The following is a 27076-nucleotide window of genomic DNA, read 5'->3' as shown; positions in this document are numbered from 1 at the left end:
ACCAGCTTTGGTCCCATCCTTGTTGTGATGCAGTTAGGACAATTGAGAATTGAGACTGGAGAGGCAGAAGGGAAAAGGAAGGATTCTTGCTTGTTGGGTCAGTTCCTTGACTCCTCTTAGTTGGGGAGGATCAGGGTAATGATCAAAAATGAAGAGAAATGAAAATAGAAGATAGAAGTTGAAGAGGCTCAGTTGATCTAGAACAAAGAGAGGAGAGGAGAGAGGTAGAGATGCGGACAATTTTCAATAGGGAGAGTTTGGAGTTGGGGTTTGGAAGAAGAGGCAGTTCTAGGGTATGCCAGCACCGGGGAAGACAAGAAATTTTAGTAATTTAGTAATTGTAGTAAGTATTGCCATGGGTTATCCATTGGGGTTCCATAAATGATGTTTGAGAAACCTGAGTAAACATGAGAATAGCTTTTATGCTTGTTTTATCTGCTGTGCTGTTTCTTTGAATGTGAGCTTCCTTGAACGTAAGGGGCTCTGGCTTTAATGAAGGTGGCAAATGAGGCATGGACGTGGTTGCTGGCCAGCATGCAGATGGGTACATCAGGAAGGAGTATAGGGGTGTGTGTGTTCTCTTCCTCTTCTCTTACCCTGAACACTCACACCAAATTGACCCTGAGTTCAGCGATAAAGGGATTAATATCAACTGAATGTTTGCTTTCCTTCAAATCCACGTAATATTACTTTTAATGCCAAAAACTGCAATTACTTTTGCACCAACCTAATAAAATCCTAACCTTCAATGGAGCGGTATTAGGAAGTGGGGCTGTTGGGAGGTGATTAGGCCATGAGCATGGAGCCCTCTTGAATGGGATTAGTGTCCCTATAAAAGGGGTCCCGGAGAGCTCTCTAGCTCTCTTTTCACCATGTGAGGCTACAGCGAGAAGACAGCTGTCTGCAACCCAAAAAAAGGGCCATCACCAGCCCCTAACCATGCTGGCACCAGGAGACTTTCAGCCTCCAGAACTGTAAGCAACAAACTCCTGTTGATTATAAGCCACCCAATCTGTGGTGTGTTGTTCTAGCAGCCTGAATTGACTACAACAGGGATCCTGCCCTTACACTAAATATTTCTCCTACTGCAAGCTGTTGCCTCATTTCCACCTTCCATTCTCCTTTCATTCTCCAGGTTAAATCCTTTGCCTTGTGACCCAGACCCTTCAGGGCCATCCTCAGGTGGGCCAGGCACACTGCAGGAGACTCCTGCTGCATCCCCAGAGATGTCTTCAAGCCCACATGTCAGTCCTTGCATTTTGAAGATGTAGGTACAATTAGCTCAACCCCCCACCAATCCAATGGCCTGTGGAGGTCTAAACTCCTCCCCCAGATATTTACCAACTCATGGGACTGAGATTCTAACGTCTTCCTCTGGCCCCTGGACTCTTGTTTCCATGTACACTGTTTCTTCCCTGAACAACATGGAACAAACATATCCTCTTTGTTTCCTGTGTTAGTTTCTGCTGTAAACCCCCTCATGACATGTTTTGTGAGTATGCGTATTTATTTTACTGAAGATTTTGGGTTGTGAAGAGGGGTCAAATACATAGCCCACGAGCCCCTGCTATTTTGCTGGCTCTATTCTCTTCTTTGGAAAGAGAGAGTTCTTTCTCTCTTCCCCCTTAAACAAACCCTCCCCTTTTATCTCCTAGCCTCTTGCCTAGCAATTTGCATTTGTCTTTCATAGCTTGACCATGTCCTTGGTGGGGTGAGGTGGGGTCTCACTCTCCTCCCACACTATCAGCTGTTTATTTTTTTTTAAGGGGGATGGGGAACAGGATCTTGCCCTGTCACCCAGGCTGAAGTGCAGTGGTATGATCATGGCTCACTGCAGCCTTGACCTCCTGGGCTCAAGCGGTCCTCCCACCTCAGCCTCTCACATAGCTGACACCACAGGTGCAGGCCAGCACACCTGGCTAATTTTTAAATTTTTTGTAGAGACTGGATATCACTATGTTGCCCAGGCTAGCCTCAAACGCCTGGGTTCCAGCAATCTGCGCACCTCCCAAAGTGCTGGGATTACAGGTGTGAGCCATAGTACCTGGCTCAGCTGGATGTTTTGGAAAACATCCTGGGCTCTTCATCATGGGGATTCTGCCAAATTCAATCTTCTTGGCCAGGTGTGGTGGCTCATGCCTGTAATCCCAGCACTTTGGGAGGCCGAGGTGGGAGGATCACTGGAGGTCAGGAGTTCGAGACCAGCCTGGCCAACATGGTGAAACTCCATTTCTACCAAAAATACAAAAAAAAAAAATTAGCCAGGCATGGTGGCGCACGCCTGTAATCCCAGCTACGCAGGAGGCTGAGGTGGGAGAATTGCCTGAACCCGGTAGGCAGAGGTTGCAGTGAGCCAAGATAGCACCACTGCATTACAGGCTGGGCAACAGAGCAAGACTCTGTCTACAATTCAATCTTCTCCTCTCCCCTATGTACAGGTGGCTGGCCATGAGAGTGAACTCACAGTGCATGGTGAATGGAGCTCCAGAAGCCAGGCTCCAAGGACCACCTTCTCTCTCTGGACCTCCGATTTCTCTTCTTAGACAAATTAGGCAACGTGCTGAAAGATATGGTTGTTCTAGGACAGAGGTAGGATTTGAATTCAGACCTGTCTGAACCCGATGTTCAAGCTCTTACAATGCTCTGTTGTAAACAACATTCTTGTAGAACTTAAGCCTATGTTGTGTTATGGGCTGCCTGAAATTGACCTATAAATGCAGTGGGATAAATTTACCCTTCATACCACATGAGGCTAAGCTTTATGAATGTATGTACTTTATCTTGATGTATATTAATGGGATTAGAATTTTTCCAACTGTTTTATTTTTATTTATTTATTTATTTATTGAGACAGGGTGGGTCTGACTTTGTCACCCAGGCTAAGTGCAGTGGTCCAATCATGGCTGACTGCAACCTCAGACTCCAGTGTGGCTAGATGGCTCTTGGCTAGATGATCTCCAAGGTCTCCTCCAAATGACTGTGGTTCTCATTGAGGTTGGCAGGGATGGAGACAGAAGTGAGCACGACAGATGAAGATAAGGCTGGGAGTGGAGGGGAGCAGGGCTATGCTTTAGCGGCTGATTTCCATGTTGACTCACGGGCAGCAGCATTCCAGTGCTACCTTCGGGTCCTGGACCTCTTGGGTGGCTGGGAGTTCTTGTAACTGATTTCTCAGCAGCAGTTAGGCCCCTGCCCTCCCAAAAAACTCACTGCCCCAGGCCACTGCCCCAAATTGCCCTGCTGTGGGGAACAGCTGTGGCTGCCAGCGTGCACTGGTATTCAGGGTCAAAGGGAAAACACCAAACTCCTCCGATAACAATTGGCAAGAAGCATCCGTGGTAAATAATTTAGAGAAGGATCCAGGCAGGGATGTTGGAAGCATTTGTATTTCAGAAAACTTCAGAAGAGACAAAAAGAATGGCTTGACATTATAAAAGTAAAGCTGTAAGTTTTCCTTTCATCTCTCTATTGACTTCATTTTTTCAGGTCTGTTAGGGAAGACAAATAACACTTCCATTGAGAGAGATTGGACATAAAAGGCCTTTTTATTGATAAGTCTAGATCAATAGAGACTACTTTTGCTTTATAATAAGTATCCAATATGCTTAGGGGAACTGTGAGAGGATTCAAGGGCCCCAGATGAAAATATGTCCTGTCGCTTGAGCATGGGAGGTTGAGGCTGCAGTGAGCCATCATGGTGCCACTGCATTCCAGCCTGGGTGACAGAGTGATACCCTGTTCCAAAATAACATAAAATAAAATAAAATAAATATAAAATAAAATAAAATATAAAATAAAATAAATAAAATAAAATAAAATAAATGAAATAAAATAAAATAAAATAAAAAATAAAATAAAATATCCTAATAAATTTGTCTTAGTGGGATGCAGCATTAGGATGGGGCAACCAGAATTCTTGGAACCTCAGGAAATTTACTTACCCTTTCTAAAAATTATCAGTAAAATGTCGATAACAAGAGTAACTACCTCATTAGGTTGGTGAGAGGTTTTAATGAGATAATTCTCACAAAGTGCTTAGAACAGAGCCTGGCACATCTCAAACACTCAGTCCATGGCAGCTAGAGGAGTTCTTAGCCATTGTTAGTTGTGCCACACGAAGAGACTTGGTACGAAGTTCCCAGTTTCTTCCTCTGCATCGTTTTGTTTCTAAAATAGTAAGCAGGAGGATTGCTTGAACTTAGGAGTTTGAGACAAGCTGGGCAACATAGCGAGACCCCATCTCCATAAAAATTAGAAAATTAGTCAGGCGTGGTGGCACATGTTTGTAGTCCCAGCTATGTGGGAGGCTGAGGTGTGAGGGTCACCTGAGCCCAGGAGTCTGAGGTTGCAGTGAGCTGTGATTGTACCACTGCACTCTAGCCTGAGTGACAGAGTCAGACTCTGTCTCAATAAATAAATAAATACATAAATAAATAAATTAATGAAAAAACAAACAGTAGGAAGAATTCTAATCCCATTAATGTGCACCAGGATAAAGTACATACATTCATAAAACTTAGCCTCATGTTGTGTGGAGGGTAAATTTATCCCACTGCATTTATAGGTCAATTTCAGGCAGCCCATAACATGGCATAGGTTTACGTTCTCCACACACGTTGTTTACAACAGAACATTGTAGGAGATTCAACATTGGGTTCAGACAGGTCTGAATTCAATCCTACCTCTGCCCTAGAACAACCATATCTTTCAGCATGTTGCCTAATTTGTCTAAACTCCTGAAAAACGGGAACAATATCAAATTCTGCAGAGTTAGTGTGTAGACAAGAAGATGACGGATGACCAGCATGTAGCACAGTGTCTAGGCCATAGCAAGGGCTCAAACACTAGTCACCTTGGGTATCTGCGAGTCTCTCCCTGACCTCTCACCTTTGTTTCATGAGGCTAATAGTTCCATGGTGATGGGACATAGCCCCAAGGAATTGGAAATAGTTCTGATATGAAGAGCACTGGATTTTTTTGCCTGAAAATCTTTCTATGGTTCTTTCTTTGCCACCTATTGGCTATGTGGCCTTGCAAATGTCATCTAACCTCTCTGAGCCTCAGGGACACAAAGGAACAATGTAATCAACTTTACAGGTTTGTGTTCCGAATTAAGAGATGTTTGAGAAAGTGTCTGGTGAAGTATTATGCGTTATAAAAGCATCATGTGAGCTGGGTGCGGTGGCTCATGTCTGTAATCCCAGCACTGTGGGAGGCTGAGGCAGGTGGATCACTTGAGGTTAGGAGTTCAAGACCACCCTGGCCAACATAGGGAAGCCCCGTCTCTACCGAAAATATAAAAAATTTGCCAGGCACGGTGGCAGGCACCTGTAGTTCCAGCTACTCTGGAGACTGAGGCAGAAGAATCGCTTGAACCTGGGAGACGGAGGTTGCAGCGAGCTAAGATTGTGCCACTGCACTCCAACCTGGGTGACAAAGCAAAACTCTGTCTCAAAAAAAAAAAAAAAGCATCATGTGTTATAACAGCACTTTATCCTCTACTACCTTTCCCAAAATATCCCTGGATGCCATACACATTTTTATTCATATACAATTGTACATATTTATGGGGCACACATGATATTTTGATACATGTGTACAATGTGTAATGATCAAATCAGGGTATTTAGGATAGCCATAACCATAATTATTAACATCATTTCTTTATGTTGAGAACATTTCAAATCTTCTAGTTATTTTGAAACACACAATAAATTATTGTTAACTATAGTCACCCTCGTGGGTTATCATGCACTAGAACTTATTCCTTCTATAACTGTATGTTTGCACCCATTAACCGACCACTCTTCATCCCCTTCTCCCCTCTTCCCAGCCTCTGGTAACCATCATCCTACTCTCTATCTCCATGAGACTAACTTTTTTAGCTCCCACATACGAGTGAGAACATGCAATATCTGTCTTTCTGTGCTTGGCTTATTTCACTTAATGACCTCTAGTTTTATCTGTAAATGACAAGATTTCATTCTTTTTTCTGGCTGAATAATATTCCACTGCACATATATGTTACATTTTCTTTATAATTATCTGTTGATGAACACTAGATTGATTTCTGTATTTTGGCTACTGTAAATAGTGCTGCAATAAGCATGGGAGAGCAGGCATCCCTTTGATACACTGATTTCTTTCTTTTGGCTAAACACCTAGTGGTGGGATTGCTGGATCAATGGTAGTTTTATTTTTAGTTTTCTGAGAAACCTCCATTTTGTTTACTATAACAACTGCACTAATTTACATACCTGCCAACAGCGTACAAAAGTTCCCTTTTCTCTATATCCTTGCCAGCATCTGTTATTTTATTTTATCTTTTTAAATAGCAGCCATTTTAACTGGGGTAAGATGATATCTCATTGTGGTTTTGATTTGCATTTCCTTGACGATTAGTGATGTTGAGATTTTTTTTTTTCATATACCTGTTGGCCATTTGTATGTTTCATTTTGGGAAATGTCAACTCAGATTCTTTTCTCACTTTGTAATGGGATTTATTTTTTTGATCTTCAAGTTCCTTGTATATTCTAGGTATTAGTCCCCTGTCAAATAGTTTGCAAATATTTTCTCCCATTCTGCAGATTGCCTCTTTACTCTGTTGTTTCTTCTGCTGTGCAGGAGCCGTTTAGTTTAATATAGTACTATTTGTCTATTTTTGTTTTTGTTGCCTATGCTTTTGAAGTCTTAGCCCTAAAATATTTGTGTAGACCAATGTCCTCAAGTGCTTCTTTTATGTTTTCTTCTACCAGTTTTATAGTTTCAGGCCTTACACTTAAATCTTTAATTCATTTTTATTTGATTTTTACATATGGTGAGAGATAGGGGTCTACTTTCATGCTTCTGCATCGAGATATTCAGTTTTCCTAACACGATTTACTCAAGAGAGTGTTGTTTCTCCAATGTATGTTTTTGGTGCCTTTGTCAAAAATCATTTGGCTTTGAATATACGTGTATAGGATTTTCCAAAGTTATTTGAAAACAATAGTTGGACCTTGTTAAATTAATCTCTTTCCCAGCTTGGAAGGGAGAGAAAGGAACCTGGATTCTCCCAGTTTGGGGGCCTAGCTAAGAGTGTAATCCATCAGCTTCTAGGGGAAACATTTGCAATATGATTATTCATGCATTTGGAAATCTAATGAGCTATCAGTTTTCAGTTTGAGTAGCAAAAAAAACCAATAAAGGGCTGAAGCTACAAAAATATGGCCAAGTCTCTTCCCTAAGATTATTCCCCTTTTCTCGTCCTTGGCACACCCAGGCTTCCTGGCATATCAAGGCCGGGGCGGAAGCCCACTGATTCACAGCTGAGTCATTGGGAACCATGGGAGCCTTTCCTCCCAAGCCTCTGAGGTCATGCTCTGGCAGAGGCTTCTCGCAGCTGCAGGGAAGAGCTGGTTTTCTGGAAAGGCTTGGACCATTTTCTCTGGATGATCCAAAAGGGCTCTGGCACAGGACTGAAAAGGTTCAGTTCAGACTAAAGAAATATCAAAGCAGGGACCAACAGAATTAGAGAAGTCAGGGGAGATAGGTTTTAGGCTTGGCTACTAGAAAATGCTGAAGGACCCTGGCAGAAAGTTCTTTTAATGCTGTGGGACCCAGAGCTGCCATATTGGCACAGCTCCAGAGGCAACATTGACATTGTGCTTTATACTCTAATCAAGGGGGCAGCATTCATGTAGAATATAGTGTAAATGATGTCCCAAGTTTCTATGCTGGAACTAACTCCTGCAAGAGCCAAACTTCTAAGTCACAAAGCTCAGGTTCTTACTATAGTTTTCTCCTTACAATGTACCAATTTCTACCGCAAATAGCATAATGAACAAAGAAAACATTTTTAAGCCCCAGCCAACATTTCAGGAGGGATATTAGATAATATAATCTTTCCAGATGTGCACCATTTAATATTCCTAAGTGTGCAGTGGACAATGTATTTATGAGGAAAGCAGATTTGTAGTTAAAACATATTATTGATCATTTTGTTTTCTTCTTTCCCATTTAATTTAGATATAATCATTCCCAGTACATGTGACACCTAAAAAGCGTCAGCAAAAATACGAAAGAAAAGAAAATGATACTTTACTTTTAAATAAATTCCAAAGTCATCTCTCTGCCTCAGGCTCTCAAGATAAAAGATAGCAGCTGAATAGTTCAGGCAGTAGGTCTGGTGGCTCTGACAGAGACTCCCTCGGAAATACTGCAAGAAAGGAAGAGCAGAAGGAGGAAAAACACAAGTTAAGGAGAGCATTGAGCCCTGACAGAGTGTTTCTCCTCACTTTTATCATTAACTAGAACAGGGAAAAGTGGAGGAGTCGCCATGATCAAGCAGGCGCTACAACTGCGTGGAAATACACAGGTAATCTCCACATAAACATTCTTTTAACAGAATATCGTACTCTCATAATAAACAGTTGACACCTCAATAAATAGTCTTTTTCTCCCTATACTTAAAGAAAATTCTATTTAGGCTGTCTTGATTTAATTCACCCTTTTACTTCTGTTTAAGCTTTCTTCAGGTGCCACACCCTCCAGGACACCCAGTAACAAATACTGCCTTTGATTTGGGTGACCCTGTTGGTTAATGTTAAGCTTGTATTGAGAGTAAGTGATTAAAGTAAGGACACTTAACTTTTCATCTGATATGTCTCAAAAATTTCCATGCATTTAATTTTGCTGGCTTCTAAACATGTAGAAATTTTGGACATCTTGGCTGGGCGCAGTGGCTCACGCCTGTAATCCTAGCACTTTAAGAGGCGAGGCAGGCGGATTGTCTGAGCTCAGGAGTTCGAGACTAGCCTGTGCAACACGTTGAAACCCCATCTCTAATAAAAAATACAAAAAATTAGCTGGGCATGGCAGCATGTGCCTGTAGTCCTAGCTATCTGGGAGGCTGAGGCAGGAGAATTGCTTGAACCCGGGAGGTGGAAGTTGCAGTGAGCTGAGATCGCGTCATTGCACTCCAGCCTGAGTGACAGAGTGAGACGCCATCTCCATATCCAAAAAAAAAAGAAATTTGGGACATCTCTACTCAGCGTACTGTATCTAGTAGCATGCGCTTTATCTTACTCAATCTAATGCTTGTCTTCCCTTTTCTTCATTATTTTTATTTAATGTCTTAAACTTGCTATAATGACTACACATTTGTAAGCCACCTAAAATTGTTTTTAGAATAAGGCAAATTGTTAATTTATATATACATATATTCATACATATAATGGGTAAACTGAGCACACTGAACTACATGCCACCATCTCAATGAAGCGTCTTTCTTGGGAATGATGGTTATTCTTTTTCTCTTCAGCAATTCTTCTGGCTCGTTACTGGCAGGCACTCTCTTCAGGATTCCATAGTGTCTACCATGTTGCTAAGCTTATGTGTCCATTGATAGGTTTATTGATTAATATAATGACTCATGGGCTGCATTAAGGAATTTCCAATAGTATCCCAATGTGGTGAAACTGGGGAAGGAAAACACACTTGTTCGTGAGTAGAGAAAGCAGACCTAGCCTGAAAAACCACTAGCGGAAGTGACAGTAACAAAGTCAGAGATGGTGAAACCTAGAAAAATATTTTGTTATAGGACCTTAGAAGACAAAACACTATAGGGAGCAATGTCAAGTTTTGGCTTCAGCAAGAAGTAATTTGAAAGATGATGTGAGTTTATTTTGGAGGGGAATGTTGATAGCTGGGCCTTGAAAAGGACTTGGAGGTAAAGGGAGGGTCTTCTCATGGGCACTGAGATGCTTGAGAAATGTTGGAACTAGGAGGTAACTGGTTAGAAGCCAAGATTAAGAGTCATTAATGGAGCTGGGCACGGTGACTCGCGCCTGTAATCCCAGCACTTTGGGAGATCGAGGCGGGTGGATCACCTGAGGTCAGGAGTTCGAGAGCAGCCTGGCCAACATGATGAAACCCCGTTTCTACTAAGAATACAAAAATTAGCTGGGCATGGTGGCGCACACCTCTGGTCCCAGCTACCCGGGGGGCCTGAGGCAGGAGAATTGCTTGAACCTGGGAGGCAGAGGTTGCCGTGAGCTGAGATCGTGCCACCGCACTCCAGACTGGGTGACAGAGCAAGACTCTGTCCACCCCCACCACCCCCACCCTCCCAAAAAAATAGAGTCATTAATGGTCAGGCTTAGATATCCAGTTCTATCACCCATTGGCTGTATGATCTTAGCCAAATTATCTAACCTCTCTAAGCCTCAGTTTCTATCTCATTGGATGGCTCACATGTGAATAACAAGATGTCCCTATCTTCCAGCTGGTGAGCTTCTTGTGAGGCACAGGTATACTGTTTCCTGTTTATCTCTTTGCTCTTCTTGGGGAGGATGATATGTAGCTGCTCCACTGAAGGTAAGTTTGGCCATGTACTGATGAAATGTGAGCAGACATGCCATGTGTTGTTTCGGGCAGAAACTCAAAGAGCCAGTGAGTGCTTTGCCATGGTCTCCAAATGGTAATGTTTCAGGTAGTGGCCATTTCATCAGCAGAGGTCCCAGGGTCAAGACAACTTGGAAGCAGAGCATGGTGAGACATGAACCAAGCCACAGAGATTTGGAGGTCATTTGCTACCGTGGCACAACTGACTCTCACCTGGCTGATTAGAACATTTTACATTTAGGAGAAGTTTTTATAACCCATCATTGCACATCTGTAGCATAGCGTGGGGCATTCATATGTGGGTTTATTATAGACCCTTAGTAAAGAGCCTAATAATACCCCATTCTTTAGTGGCCTCTAAGTATACTTACATGTTTTGATGAGAAGCTGACATTTCTCCAGAATATTTACTAAAAACTAAATTTGGGCCAGGTATGGTGGCTCACTCCTCTAATCCCAGCACTTTGGGAGGGAATTCGAGACCAGCCTGACCAACACGGTGAAACCCCATCTCTACTAAAAATACAAAAATTAACTTGGCGTGGTGGTGCATGCTTTTAATCCCAGCTACTTGGGAGGCTGAGGCATGAGAATTGCTTGAACCTGGGAGGTGGAGGTTGCAGTGAGCTGAAGTCGCACTACTGCACTCCAACCTGGGCAACAGAGTGAGACTGTCTAAAAAAAAAAAAAAAACCAACAACAACAAACAAACAAAAATATCCAAAGATTTTCTTATTTAAGCCCATTTTCAGTGTTCACTAAAGGATCTTCCAGCTTATTTTTGCCTTGTTAAAACTCTTCCTTCTTCACGTATCTTCTCAAGCGTCATATCCCCAGGAAGCATTTCCTACCTGTGACTCCCCTACTATGCATCCCAATTTACAAGGTTTCCTTTGTTGGACACTCATTATATTTATGTTACTCCTTTTCCCCAGCATTTATCTTACTTTGATTATATAATCATTAGTGTCATTATTGGATTAATTTCTCCCCCACAAGACTTACAATTTCTTAAAAGCAAGGTGCTTGTTTAATTTTTCATATTATTGTATACAGGGTATTGGCTCCATACATAGCACTTGGGAGGTTCTCAGTAAATCTCAATCTATCTTTTTCTCTTAAAAAGTGGAGTGTAAAAATTCAAATCTTGCTAAATGAAATTAGATTAAAATTAGATTAAAAACCTCAAAGTAAGAAAAGTAGGGGAGGATGTCCAAATGTCTACTCAAGAAATAAATAACATTGATCAAACCCGGGGTACAGGTTTTCCTCTTTTCTCATTTCACTCACAGAAATATGATCAAGGGTGTTGATGGATTTGAAGGTTTATTCTGTTTCTTTCTGAGAAATTGGTACTTTCGTTAAAACAACTGAATTACGTAATTAGCAGACACTAAACTATTGCCGTGAATGTTGCTTTAAATTGAAGCCACTTAAAAAACAGACTTGGAAATGGCTTTTCTATGCATGCAGATTTCTGTGTTAATAAAACCCACACAGGAGATGTGGCAATGGGAAAACAGAATCTGCAAGTTATTTTTGAAAATGTTGATTGGCAGAGAAAGGGACAGTTCCTTTGTAGGAGAGTGGAGGTAGAACTTTCCCAGGGAGAATTAAAATAATGTAGGGTATAAACAACTGTCCTGGGAGGTGGGTGATTTTACTACATGAAGCTGAGGTCTCCCGGAAGGAGTTTACCTTTGTGAGCACGGAAATAAAATCCAGTGATGAGGAAATCTCAGAAGCGTCTACATAGTCCTTGATGATGCCAAAGAGACTGTTCACAAAACCAAGGCTTGTCTAGGGACAGAGAGAAAGAAAACAAAAATAGGCACACACCCAGGGTTAAGGAATAAACATTTGTTGAACTTCAAGTATCATTCTTACAGATGTTTCCCATTTCAAATATATCTCCTAGCAAAATTCAAAGATTTATTTCCTCCACTCTCCAATATATATTTTCTTATAAGTATTTCTTATAAATAAATTCTTGTTATCTCTCTTCCTTTCCTTTTAAGAGGAAAAATATTATTTATTTATAATGTATGCGAGAAGAGGATATTCATTTGAAAATAAACATTTATGAAGATGATGGAGATCTTAGGAATGTGTTTACTTTTTAAAATAGCCATGGAAAAATGACAAATAAAGGGTAACTAATATCTACAATTTATGGGAAAGGCATCAATGGATATTTCAACTTCTTTCTTATTAACCTGAAGTCCTGACTGGGAATGGAATATGGAGATGTATTATGGCATACAAGCCATAAGAACAGACCAAGCATGAATTTTTATGGTCCTCTAGTGAATGTTAAAACATGAATCTTCCTACTTGGCTCACCTGAGTTAACTCCTCCAGGTTTGCAAAAAGTCTCCATAAATCCACATCTAGGAGATATTCACGAGTTTGCAGATATTTTAGTGTATTCATAAAGATCTTTGAAATAAAAATATATGCACATTAATTTCTGTTTTTTAATTTTGCAAGAACTTTAAACATAAACCTCCTGCGTGTAACTTTACAAAACAATGGAGAAATCAGCACTCTCAAGGTTTAAATGTTATACTCAAGACAAATGGTCACATTTAAGCTTCAAAGAACATATTGGAAATGAGCTTTTCAGTATGAAAGTTGTGGTTGCTTACGTGAATTCTAACAACATTCCTATTGAACATAATCTGTCCAAATGGGCTTCCTCTACTTCTAGTGCCAAAGAAATCCCAAAGATTCTCTTCTTGCCAACACTACTAACTTGAGAGCAAAACAATATTCATGGTGTATTCTCATATGCTCTTTCTTCTGCAAAAGACCCAAATATACTTTACTTTCAGGGAATTAAAAGTAGATATTTAACGAGTTAATCTCTGATAACTGGTAAAATGTTTCCGTTTGTTTAGAGGCATTAAACATGGATGAAAACATTAAGGGAGTTTTTATGTTATTTTTACTTAATTTGATGATTTCACAAATCGGAGAACTATACAGCAAGTCAAAAAAAAGGACAATCCTCACTTACAGATAGCCTGCCCTTCATTCTATAAACTGAAGAGAGATCAATTTATTGAAAAAGAAATACTTTGTATACATAAGACGGGAAGCATTCAAAGGGACAAAAGGACAAATTATTTCAAGAATTTTAGGGGTTAAAAGACTGGGCTTTAGATAGATAACCTTCTCCAATTCCTATTCCTGTATTATTTCATTAGTGTAATGAGTGGTTCTTGAACTTGCATCAGAATCACCTGGCAACTTTGTTACACCAGAGCTTGCTGGGCCCCCACCCTCATCTGTGATGGGGTCTGAGAACGTGCATTTCCAACAAGTCACCAGGGGATTCTGATGCTGCTGGTCTAGAGGCCACCTGTCAAGAACCACTTAGACCTTTTAAAATCCATGGAGTATTGGTTGTCTGGAAATTTGTCAATATCCAAGCATTTAAAACATGATTGTAAGAAACAGAACTCATTACTACAGATAGATTAGGACAATTTGGAAGAAATACTACTTTTGCTATAAGATTCTTTGCTTTACAGAAATTTTGCTATTTAAAAAAAATACTGAGTCCTCCAGTATATTTATTATATGAGTTACAAATTTTTAATTCATAAGCACTTTTGGAAAACATATTGATTGCATAAAAGGAAGGTACATATATACTTTAAATACACTGAGGTATTTGACAGTGAGCTCAAATTGGCCTTTTCTTAAACAGGAAATGTCAGTTTGAAAAGCTTGGACAGCTTACAGTGGGATAGAAAGTTTTGTGCAGTTTCTTAGGACAAGGAAGGTGGCATAACTCAGGGGCTTCGTTCTCTGCGGTGAACATTTATTGTTACCACCCCCTGCAATACTCCCCTTCCCTAAAAGCAGCGTGGTTTTCACCTCAGTGTCTACTCTTCCCCATGTGCCATGCGGCAAGCTGATCTCACTCCCAGGGGTGGGCCTTGATTGCCTTAAGCCAATTGGCACATTCCTTCCTTACAGAGCTAGAGGATTTGGCTCACGGGTGGGCACGTGATCTAAGCCAGTCCAATCAGAATAAATCTCAAGACTTTTGCTATGAATGCTGAGAAGATCTCTCTCTCTCTCTGGCCATTAGCTCAAGGATAGCAACCAGGCTGTGACTACAAGAGAAGCCAGCCATAGGATGTGGCTAATGCCATGGAAGGCAGGGTGAGAGATGGGAAGAAATGTTGTTTTGTTTTGTTTTGTTTTGAGCCCCTCGATCAAACATGCCTTGAATTCTCTCCCACCTCTGAACTTTGCAGTCACATGGACTAATAAAATCCTGTATTATTTAAGCTAGTTTTCTATTACATGCTCTTGTAAGCATCCTAACTGATATTGTCTCTAAATTTCTGTTTTCTCCTAGAGTGTCTTTGCGGTTCACATTTTGCTAAGTTAAGGATTTAGCACTGTGATTGACAAAAAATATTACTTACAGAAAATAACTGACATTTGTATAGCACTTGATAGATTTCAAAGAAAACTAATTTGATCATCATAATGGTCTTATGAGATAGCCAGGGATGGTATTGTCATTTCTCTTTTACAGCTTAGGACAGGGACTGTCAAAGTATGCAGCCTGTGAGCTTAATCTGGCCTGCCACCTGTTTTTGTAAATGATGTTTTCTGGGTGACAGTCATGCACATTCCTTTAGGCTGCTTTTGTACTGCAATGGCAGAGTTAAGTGATTGCAACAAAAACTATATAGCCTGAAAAGCCCAAAATATTTACTGTCTGCACCTCTGCAGAAAAGATTTGTCAATCCCTGGTTTAGGGTATGAAGGACTAGACTTTCCTAAGGTTACAAGGCAAATCAGACGCAGAGCCAGGGCTTGAACTCAGGTCTGCCAGCACAGTGCCTTTTGGCTGTGTAAGACAGTCACCAGGATGCAAAAGTGCGGTGGGCAGAGGCAACCTTGGGAGCTGTGTGGCCCATCCTCCCCTGTGGTCCTGGGAGGAAGCTGCTCTATGGTTGTCTTCCTTGCTCTATTGTTCTTCTAGAAAAATTTCTGTGTTCTGAGCCTCACCAGAGCATGGCTGCGACCATAGGGGTGCTATTTACATAAAAGACATCATGAATATACCATGTAATTCAACAGTACTAAATTGCATGTGGGTGGTAGCCCCCTATATCTGCAATGGTGGCCCTGCAGCTGATAAAAAGCATTCACCTGGTACTGTTCACGAGGGAGCAAGAGCTCCAAGAGAGGAAGCCGAGCAAAGATGCAATGGACTGCCTGAGAAGGGTGTGAGCTCCCTGGCTCAGGAGTGTGCAAACTGGTGAGACAAGGCAGAAGAGATTCATTCAACATCGGATGGGACACTGGACTAGTTCACTTAGACGATCTCATCCAATGTTAAAGTATAAAGAGACAGTAGAGTAATAGGTAAACAAAAATAAATGACAAATAAAAATTTTCACGATCCCCTGAAAGAGGGAGAAAAAAGCCTCACCTGGCCTCCCGTTCCCTCTCTCTTTCCCCTCCTTCCTACCTTCCTTCCTTCCTTCCTTCCTCCCTCCCTCCCTTCCTTCCTTCCTCCCTCCCTCCCTCCCTTCCTTCCTCCCTCCCTTCCTCCCTCCTTCCTTCCCTCCCTCTTCTTCTCTTTCTCTCCATCTTTTCTTTTCTTGTCTTCCTTCCTTTCCTTCCTTCCTTTCTTTCTCTCTCTTTCTCTTTCTTTCTTTTCTCTCTCTTTCTTTTCTTTATTTCTTTCAGAAGAGGAAAACAAGTGCCCAAAAAAACAAATTAATATTTTCCATCTACTACAAAAATTAAGCCTGGCATTACCATCTTAAGAACTAATAAATGGTCCAAAAAATAGGTGCATTCACTTGTGAAAAGTTCCCACACGGCCTCTTGCTGCTTTTTCAAGTCTAATTGATCGGTCGGGAGTTTGTGATGTGTTTCCAAGACTTCATCCCAGGTCTTATCCTGTACATGAGGGAAAAAGAGAGAACAAAACATTTCCACCTCAGTGGATTGACCTGTTGGCTATTTGCTTTGGCTTGCAGTTCCAAAGGACCAAGCAACCCCCGAAATCACGATTTCCTGCTTCAGGCCCTGGGCATCCCTCTTGACAGTGACTCCCCAAGTGACCCAAGCCACAGCTTCTCTCTGTGGGGCTCCGGGATGCCAATTCCTCCTAATATGCAGCATGAAATGCACAATGTGCATTATTTCTAGTTTAAGATTCAAATCAATTCAGATTGATGATGTTTTGAATTATGCTTGAGAATATCATGAGTCTTTTTCAGTTTATTGACAAAAAAACCTCAAAGAACCCTAAACCCAGGACTGGGAAGTCTGATTCCAAGTTCCGTTGGCAAAACTTGTTGAAATTAACTACTGAAGAAGCATGAAGTGAGAGCTTTAGAGCGCAAAGAGACCTTTAGAAATTGTCTTATCAAAAACAACTTAACGTTTCAAATGAGGAAATCCAGGCCCAGAGAGACGAAGAGTAGTACCACCCACTTTTAACATTTGTAGAGGCTTCCTGGCCTATGAAGTGCTCTCACATTTCTTACCTTATTTAAGATAAAACGACTTTCCCCAGCTTTCAGTGTGTTTGAGGAGAGCAGGCCCTGCTCAGCCCTGGGTTCCTCTCTTGCATTTTGCTCTTACTATAAACAAGGCAGTAACCTGGCAGCTTAAAATACTGACCCGACCTTCCCCACCCCACCAAAAAACGAAAAGAAAAAGTCATACCCCATAGTAAACAGTTTGAAAGATACCTTAAGACCGTAGAAGTCATAGCCCCTGAAGCTGGTAATTTTCACAGAGGACAGGCAGTTTTCCAGATCGGATATGTGCTTCTGTTTGTCTTTGCCCTGCTTGAAGATGGTTAGAAACAGGATTTTCAAACATTGATTCTTTAATGACATGACTTCGGTAGCCTTGGCATCTTTTGTTCATTCCCTAACATTCATGATAAGAGATGGCATATTTTGTCTTTAAGCCCCTAACAGTTCCAAAGCCATTTCTGAGCTCTAGTAGGAGCCGCAGGACCACAGAATGTCAGACCTGGGGGACACAGGCCCGTGAGACTACCTTGTCCAAACCTCTCATTTTACAAATTAAAAAAAAAAAAATCCTAGGCACACAATGGTCATATAGCAAACAGTCTTATCACGCCTACCCATTGGGGTGACATAGCCTTCACAGTCTTAACTTTTCCAAACTCTGGACCCTAAGATTTATTAACATCAGAAGGTACCTCAGACATATTGGTTCAACCCTTAATTTAGCAGATGACAAAATAAAGCCCAGTGTTCAAGCGAGTTGCCCCAAACAATAATTCTCTGCTACAGAATACCAGAATATGCTGGAAACTCTATTTCCCTTAGAATGGAATCACCCATTTATTTTTGTTATAGTCATTTTTTCTTAATAATATTTGTTTAAAAAATCTGATTTCTAAGATAATATATGTTTATTGTAGAAAATTTGAGAAAAAACAAACAAAAAAAAGCATGAAATGTGTCTTCACCCTTATATACCCATTGGAAATATGGTATTCTGATCATATTCATAATTAATTTTTAAATGGTATAATGTACCATATTTACACATCCTTTTGCAACTTGCTTTTTAAACTTATATTGTGAACATTTTCTTTTTGGTTCATTCTCTATTCTATTGCGACATCATGAATTGCCCACTTAAAGAGTTCATTTTACCAACCAAAGCAGGAAGAAGCTATCAAATAACAATGTGCAAGGCTTTTAAAAGTCAGCTTGGCTGCATTTCAAATGAATGTTTATCACAATTTTTCAACTTGTTCTATTGCCTCAGAGTGCATGATATTGGCATGGATCTAAACAGTTTTGTGAAAGTTAATCAATGTTTTTTTCAGGAGCAAGAGAAGGCACAGGTTATCTGCTGTTGCAGGTAGGGGGCTCCCTGTGTGCTGAAAGGAGACCGTGTCATAGTTTCAGAATGTGCTAATGGGCTGTGGCTGGTTTCTCTGGTAGGGTTATGGCACTGAAAGAGGAAACCTATTGTAGACTCATTAGCCTCCACAGCAGCAAAGGAATCTTGGAACCAGTTAAAGACCTCCTACTGCAATTGGGACATATGCCTTTTGTTGATGTCTGAAACCATAGCGACTGCATGTTGTGGAAATAAAAAATCAGCAGCCAGTTGGAAAAGAAAGAGGCTGAGACAATGGAAGCAGCATTGGAGTTGTGGGAAAGTGAGTGCCAACCCTGTGTTTTGAAGGGCACTCACCATGGCTTTCTATGGGTTTGACCAGCCTCCTGGCCAAATGGCTGGGTGGGTATTCCAGTGAGGGGAGAGGAGACCATTCTCCCAGTGGTCACATTAACTCTTGAAAACGACACACCCATTTAGTACCTTCTTGCCTCCATTGTGGTGGCAGTGGTTAGGAGAGGCAATGAGAAGCATTTGAAGGTTACGAGAGAGGATACACAGGGTAAAGAAATCGAGAAGCCAAGGTTAATTCTGGAGTCTCAAACTTAGTAACTAAGAGGTAGGTGGCATGAAGATGTACAGTAGTCATTGGTGACATGGAACTGGAGCAAAACTGAAGGTTAAGACTGAATATATAAATTTTTGGAGTGGTTGACAAATCAATGAGAAAAGGCAAGATCTATGGAGAGCTCTAATGAGAGAATGGAGGGAGGAGTTTCCAGGTCTGGTGATGGGGACTCCTACAGTTGAAGGAACAGGGCCACATCAGGGGTAGAACAGACTCAAAGCCAGACTGCCTGGAACTGCTGGATGCTCCATAGCTTATGAGCTGTGTGTCCTCAGGCAAACTAGTCAAACTCTCTGAATCCATTTCCCCATTTTCAAAATGAGAAGTAATAATGTTACCTACCTTGTTGGATTGTTGTAGAATTTATGAGTTCACATGTGTTAACTGACATGCATAAACAAGAATACATGCAAACAGTAACAGTACCTGGTAACGTGCTAAACGTTATAGAGGTGTTAGCTTTTATTACTAATATTATATTGATGGTTGGGAAGAAAGGAAGGAGGAAGGGAAGAAAGGAAGGAGGAAAGGAAGGAAAAAAGGAGGAAAAAGAAAAATCTGTAATAGATTGGAAAAGCACATGACAACATAGAAGTATGTTTGTTATATTGATGTGGATTACCATTTATAGAGATATGAATTACATGATAAATAAGGCTAAGAGGATAAAGGAAAGAAGAAGACGTTAATTTTAAGAAAACAAGATATTGTGTTCTTGTGAAAGTGAAGCTTCTAGAAATGACTTTCTCTTCATTGCTGAAAACATTTGCTGAAAACGTCCACTAATTATTCTTCCTTTGTGTATCTCCCTCATTGCTTCCCTCCCTCCAACATAGTGCCAACCATTTAGCATGTTTTCCTCCGCCACCCACAGTTTACTTGTCAGTCCCATCTTCTCAATTGTGAGCTGATAATGGACATCTTGGCATCTTAGATATCTGTCCCAGTACTTGGCCCAGTTGCTCAACACATGTGTGTAGAACAAGTTGCTTCTTTATGGGGAAAAGAGTGGATCAATCCCAACAACTTGTAGGAGTGTCCCTTCCTTGGCCAAGTTCTTCCCTTCTGAAAGCATATTCTATCTCTCAGGCAGCCCTCAGAGCTTCCCTGTCCTAGATAAGCCCTCGGGAGGGCTGGGGGGGAGATGCCCCTTCTCCTGAGACCTCAGATGTGATTGTTGACCAGCTCTGCCTCTGTTTATTCAAAGAAAGAGCTCGGGAGGGGCTGCATCATAAGCCTTGTCTCAGACCTGTCAGAAAAACAGACAAAGCACATCTCTAAATGACTGATGAGCAACAGCCCTGGTGGCAATGGTGTTACCATTTTACTAACAATTTAAGATTTGCAGCTCATAATGTTTACAGTATGTTCCATATAAACATTTTATTTTTGGGAAAAAAAGTGAAAGTCAATCATACACTTGGCTATGAGAATAAGTTGTTTTCCAAACCCTAATTAAAGATACTACTACTAGTGATACGGCCAAGATTGACTGAGTGTCTGTGTGTGCTCAGCTGTGGGGTAGGCTCCACTTGCATTATAAGGCATTCGTTACAATCACCCCGTGAGGCTGGCACTGGTCTTCTGCCTTTTATAGGGAAGATCTGAGCTGAGGGAGAGTAATCCATTTGGCCAAGGTCATAGGGCAGTAAGGGAAGCAGCTAGAATTGGAACTTTAGAGGGCTTTTTATTTAGCGATGGGACTTAAAAAATAGCAAGGTGTGTGTGTCCATAGAACCACTGCAGATGTCAGCAACTGATGCCAAACTGATTGGCAAGGCCATGTGGGCAGATTTTTAACAGAATGAGGCATAGTAACAGTCCATAAGGCCCCGCTGCTGCTGCTGGTCGTGGTGTGTAAGTAATGCAACTAGTAATGCTGGGAGAACACAAATCAGTCCCTTTTCTCCCCCTAGAAAACAGGAGTCAGGTTGTCATCGTGAACATTCCCTCCCTCTTCCCACAGCATGCCAGAAGGAACGGCTTGACTGTGGCCACTCTTGTCCTAGGCAGTAAAGTCTCAGGGACCGCTGATTGAGATGGATAACTCGTCAATTATTGATGGAGCCAAAAATGAATTTAAACCCACTAGGATTAATCCAATTGGCTTTCCCAGAAATAGAAGTGTATTTGCAGAATCTGTTTCTGTAAGATCTCATTCATTTTTCAATGTTCCCAATATACACGACACTAACTGCAAACTGGGGCATACATTTGTGCAAGTTTGCTTCATCGAGTGAGCTGCTTTCTAAGCAGCAAGTTATAAATTTAGTGTTGTAAAGCATCACTATATTAGGATTGCTTTGTGTTTTTTTGCAGAGCTAATTAACCACTGGCAATTAGCACTGTTTCGCTGCACAAATTGGCACCACTTGGCATGTTCCGTAGCCAATACTACGGATGTGATGATATCATTTATATTTCACGTGCCATCTGCCTTTATACAAAGATAAAGCAGAATGAAGAGACTCTTCAGCCATTTCTTACTTTCTTAGCTACAGGAAGCTTAATTAAAACAAAAATGGCAATTTGCAACACTTACCACTCCTCTTTTGGAGAAAGGCCATCTTGGCTTTTTGGATTCTGGGTGAAATTAAAGACAATATATTATTACGAGTACTTAGAGTAACTAGTGACAGATCATCGTAGTGCTTTACAAAACCTGCTTTTTGAAAATTAGCCAAACAGAATTCATCCTGCTTTAATTCTCTTTCTCTTGAGAATGCACAAAATGAATATTTATATTTTTGCAGACAAGTGAATGAAACAATGTTGCAACCTAAAAGTTGGTGTTCTGTTGCTGCCTTAAGGTGGTACTGTCCTGTTTCTTTACTGGTGTATTATTTAAACTCTTTTTCCTCATTGCTTGAAAGGAAATCTATAAACTGTACTGAAGATGTTGAGTAATTTATTTAAGACGGGGAGCCAAAGCACTTTGGGGCTAAAAGGACAGGCCCTTCATTTTCACACTGTCTTTCCAGAACCCCCCCATCACATGCAAACTTCAATAGCCTGAGCAAATGGGAGACTTGGAAACTGCATTCACTCATAATCCCCAGATGTGGTTAAATGAAGACTCCCAAAATAGGGAACATTAAAACATCACCCATGTCGGGGCTTCTTGCTACTGGCCATCATCTAGGAGTTGCTTTGACTTGAGAAGAAAGCCGTTATTCAATCCCTCATTCTTTGGAAGACCAGGAAGGAAAGAGATTCGATTGGATTCTAGCCTTTTGAATTTTATGCTGTTTGCATAAAGTTGTAATGCTACCTAGCCAAAGCTGAAAATTGTCTCTTAGGTGTGGGTGGCATGTTCTGACCATTCAGCATACAAAATGGATGTCTTATATGTCCATCTCTCTCTCTATCAGATCCCCCAGGAGAGTGTGCATAATAATTCAATCAAAGGGAAGCAATGAACTGAGCAGCATTTACTGCAAAGGATGTCCTTAAGGCACCTTCCCACTGTAACCTTGGGAGGCACCTGCCCAACAGATTATCCTCTCATTCATTTTGACCACCTTATCGATCTTTATTAAAGGGAGATTAGGTGGACTCTCCCTCAGGCACAAATCAGCTTCACCACACTTAGATTTCACATGCCTGGCAGTAAATTATTACATCCAATTTGAACTGCAATAATTGGGGTCCCTGATCCTTGGCCAATTTCTCTCCTGTGCTTTTCTAGCTTTGGAGCCTTGGGAAAGCTTTGTAAATATTCAGAAGATTCATGAGTCCTTATTGAATCCACAATCTTTCATTATCTGCCTTAAATATACAATTTTGCTAAGCCAGAATCTTTATTTCAACTATATCTGCAGGTGAATCATATGCACAGCGAAGCGTGAGCAGCACTGCTTTAGACCATGACTTGGGAACATGAGGCCTCTATTCTAAACTCCTGAGAAGAGGGCAGAGGGGTATAGGGAGGAGGCTGCTTATCTTTTGCTGTGTGGTATCTACCATGATGCTAGGCACACACAAAAATAACAGCTAGTGAGATGTAGAAGCAGCGATGAACTTGTTCCTTAGCATGTGGTTCTCAAACTGTAGCCGGCATCAAAATCACCTGCAGAACTTGTTAAAAAAGACTGCTGGCTGGGCACAGTGGCTTGCGCCTGTAATCCCAGCACCTTGGGAAGCCAAGGCAGGTGGATCACCTAAGGTCAGGAGTTCGAGACCACCCTGACCAATATGTTGAAACCTCGTCTCTACTAAAAGTACAAAAAAATTAGCCAGGCGTGGTGGTGGCCACAGAGTGAGACTCTGTCTCAAACAACAATCACCACCACCACCACCACAACAAACAAAACGGACTAACAGACTGCTGGACACCACCCCCAGAGTTTCTGATTCAGAAGGTCTCGGGGGTGGGCAGCCTGGAATCTGCATTTCTAACAACTTCTCAGGTGATGGCAAAGCTGCTGGTTCGGGACAGCCTTTGAGAACCACTGTTCTAGTTGTTAATTAATTGACAGCATTCTAAAGCCTCTTAAAATGTAGTAACCTCTGTTAAGGCCACATTGTGTTTAGGACTAGCTCAGATTTCTAGGGGCATGTCCTCAAGCAGATCACTTAATCCCTCTTGGTTTGTTCACTTGGATTACTGTATCATATAAGACAGTAAGTAGATGTGAAAGGATCTGTAAAAATAAAGAGCTATTAACATGTTAGTTATGATGTATTCACTGGTGGTCCTGGGCTCCACGTACAGGAGACTGCAGCTGCCCATACAATAGATGACAGATGATAACAGATGCAGACTGGTAGAGAGGGCACTGGACTCACAGTCAGGAGCCTTGATTCCATTTCTCTGCACAAACCAGCTGACCCCATGACTAGGCCACTTCTCCTTTCTGGGTCTCACTCACACATTTGTGAATGAGGGATGACCCTGGTGGTTTTTAAACTGTTTTGTTGGGTGCCTGAGGCTCCTGGGGATGCCTTGGAGGTGAGTCTTTGGGGATCATCTCAGCTGCAAGCATTGCAACTTCATCTGGATTTGTTTTATACATTGGATTTCCAAGCAAGGATTCTTTTGTAAAAAGGACTCTCCTAAGAACTAAATCAGTTTAAAAACTACCAGCATGGATAATCCTTAAGTCTCCTCTTAGCTCTCAAAGGCTTTGGTTTACCTATCCCCAGAATCTTGAAGAAAACACCCTGAAGACCCTAATTGTTCTTTTATTTCACAAATGAGATAAAGATGCAGACGCTTTATCCCCAAAGCTGCCTCTCTATCAGACACTCATCTGCCACCGGCACCTCTGCCTCCCCATGGTACCACCCTGGTTGGAAGATATCAGTGTGAGGCTGAAGCCCAGGAGTGGGGTGGGAGATGAACATGACAGCAATAATGGGAAAGCTACTCACCAGCCTAGAGAGGGCACTCTGATCTAGGATGCTGCACCTGTCTCAGGTCTTGGGCCTGGGATAAGACATTTGGCCAGAAGACATTTTAAGGGAAGAACCATACCTTATTCATCTCTGTAAATGGAATGCCCAATACCAAGACTGGTACTCAGCTGGTTCCTGTAATTCCAGTAACAGCTGGTGCCCGTTGTAATTGGTGAGGCTGATTGTAACTGGTCAGTGCATATATTCTACTAATTATTCAATATTTTGAAAATTCCCCCTGGTTATGGCAATATCTGTTCCACAGTGGGCATGGAATGAAAGTATACTGAATGAACAGAACCTGAATTCAGCAGCAGAAGTGGATGGCATAGGTAATCAGCAGCTCCATCTGACACCAGAAGGTCCCCGGGGAACACCTCAAGTCCAGGTAAGTTCAGCACCACAGAGCTCCGCCTGTGCTCGTAGAACCTGTGCTCAAGAGATAAAAGGAAAACCACACCGAAATATCATCTTAGACCACTCAGAATGGCTATTTTTAAAAAGTAAAAAAACAACAGATGTTGGCGTGGTTGTGGAGAAAGGGTTGCTTATAGTCCATTGGTGGGAATGTGAATTAGTTCAACCTCAATGGAAAACAGTATGGAGATATTTCAAAGAACTAAAAATAGAACTACCATTCAACCCAGCAATCCCACTACTGACTATCTACCCAAAGGAAAAGAAATCATAATATAAAAAAGACACCTGTACACATATGTTTATTGCAGCATTATTCACCATAGCAAAGTCATGAAACTGACCTAAGTGTCTATCAATGGTTGATTAGACAAAGAAAATGTGGTATATACACACACATATAAACACCATGGAATGTGGTATGTGTACACATACACACACCATGGAAGGTGGTGTATATATATATTTATATATACACCATGGGATGTGGTATATACATATATTTATATATGCACCATGGAATGTGGAATGTGGTGTGTATATATATTTATATATACACCATGGAATGTGGTGTGTATATATATTTATATATAAACCATGGAATGTGGTGTATATATATATTTATATATACACCATGGGATGTGGTATATACATATATTTATATATACACCATGGAATGTGGTGTGTATATATATTTATATATACACACACACACACACACACACACACACACCATAGAATACCATGCAACCATAAAAAAGCATGAAATTGGCCAGGCGCAGTGGCTCATGCCTATAATCCCAGCACTTTGGGAGGCCGAGGTGAGCGTATCATCTGAGGTCAGGAGTTCGAGACTAGCCTGACCAACATGGTGAAAACCCGTCTCCACTAAAAAAAATACAAAATTAGCTGGGCATGGTGGCGCATGCCTGTAATCCCATCCACTTGGGAGGCTGAGGTAGGAGAATCGCTTGAACCTGGAGGTGGAGGTTGCAGTGAGCCAAGATCACGCCATTGCACTCCAGCCTGGGCAACAAGAGCGAAACTCTGTCTGGAAAAAAAAAAGCATGAAATTATTTTCTTTTCAGCAACATGGATGGAGCTGGAGGCCATTATCCTAAGTAAACTAATCCAGATGCAGAAAATCAAATATCACATGCTCTCGCTTATAAGTGGGCACTATACAATGGGTACCCATAGACATGAAGATGGAAACAATAGACTCCAAAAGTGGGGAGGGGTGAGGTGGGAGGGAAGTAAGTGTTGCAAAATTAACTATTGGGTACCACATTCAATATTTGGGTTATGGGTACACTAGAAGTCTGATCTCCTCCATGATGCAATATACCCGTGGAACAAATATGCACAGGTACTCTCTGAATTAAAATAAGTTTTTAAAAAGATGCAAGGAGAGATCTTAGAGCTGAATTAGGCAGGTTCATGGTTCAGACCACCTCTGGTCATGCAGAATGGCTGCGAGCTGCCTGCTGCCACTCTGTTAGGAAGGACTGGGAGGCAGGGGAGGGCTGTGATGACAAAAACACCCCATACATCTACTCACCACCTCTTCCAGCCTTACTTGCTGTTTATGGTTTTGACTAATCCAAAGCAGAAGAGCTCACGTAGACATGTCAACACAAATGCGCTCTGCTTGTTCTGACTCAGGATACTAGGAAAAAGACCTCAAACACAGAAGTCTTTGCAAATTATGCATACTGCCTCAGAAGGCAGCAGGATCCATGGGGGTGATCATGGTTCCCCGATGATCTGAAGCTGGTTGTTTAAAGTCAGCTACTTTTATTTTTCCCAGAGAAAAATGAGAAATATTGTTGGAAAAGCTCATCACACAGGACTATCTACCTTCTCCTTTCCTCTGCCCTTCTCCTTTCTCCTACCTTCTTCTTTCCCTTGGCCCATTTCATGAAATGTGTCTGTAGGATGTTCACAAAATAAATGGGTGATGTCACAGACACAGTAGGGAACAGTGCCAAAGCCACCAGGTATTTGCTCAGTGATCTCTAAGGAGCAAAATTGGTCAGGCTGGTAAGGGGTCTGTCATGCTGGGGACCTGCCTAATAACATGGAACTGTAGGGACTCACAGTTTTCTCATCAGAATTGTTCAGATATTCCTTTGGTCTATTCTAAGGGACAGAGATGCAATTTCTTCTGTTTACTGACCAATGTAATCTCTATATTTTCACCAACAAATAATAGTTAGAAATTTACATAGAATGAAATTTGTCTTGATTTACCAACAAAAGCATAGCTATGAATTGCCTGGAAAGTTGAGAGACCAGGTTTGTCACACCCTTTTGGATATCGTGATTTTGTCTATTGCCATCTAGCACTCTCCCACCCCCAAAGTGGCTGT

At 41.4% G+C, this 27076-nt stretch overlaps 1 protein-coding gene across 1 annotated transcript in view; it reads right to left on the bottom strand.

The window, feature by feature from the left end:
• PLEKHG7 (pleckstrin homology and RhoGEF domain containing G7) overlaps window positions 1-27076 on the bottom strand; it is a 69002-nt gene that overhangs the window by 18661 nt on the left and 23265 nt on the right. The window contains exons 4-10 of the mRNA XM_054664599.2: window positions 24589-24716; window positions 21433-21473; window positions 17125-17220; window positions 16181-16324; window positions 12728-12823; window positions 12083-12184; window positions 8085-8198 (exon numbers count right to left, since the gene is read on the bottom strand). Coding sequence (XP_054520574.2) covers window positions 8085-8198; window positions 12083-12184; window positions 12728-12823; window positions 16181-16324; window positions 17125-17220; window positions 21433-21473; window positions 24589-24716 — 721 coding nt within the window. The remainder of the gene's footprint in view (window positions 1-8084; window positions 8199-12082; window positions 12185-12727; window positions 12824-16180; window positions 16325-17124; window positions 17221-21432; window positions 21474-24588; window positions 24717-27076) is intronic.

Source organism: Pan troglodytes, chromosome 10 (genome assembly GCF_028858775.2).
Source record: "Pan troglodytes isolate AG18354 chromosome 10, NHGRI_mPanTro3-v2.0_pri, whole genome shotgun sequence".
In the NCBI taxonomy this organism is placed as follows: domain Eukaryota; kingdom Metazoa; phylum Chordata; class Mammalia; order Primates; family Hominidae; genus Pan; species Pan troglodytes.
This window is presented reverse-complemented; position numbering and strand designations above follow the sequence as displayed.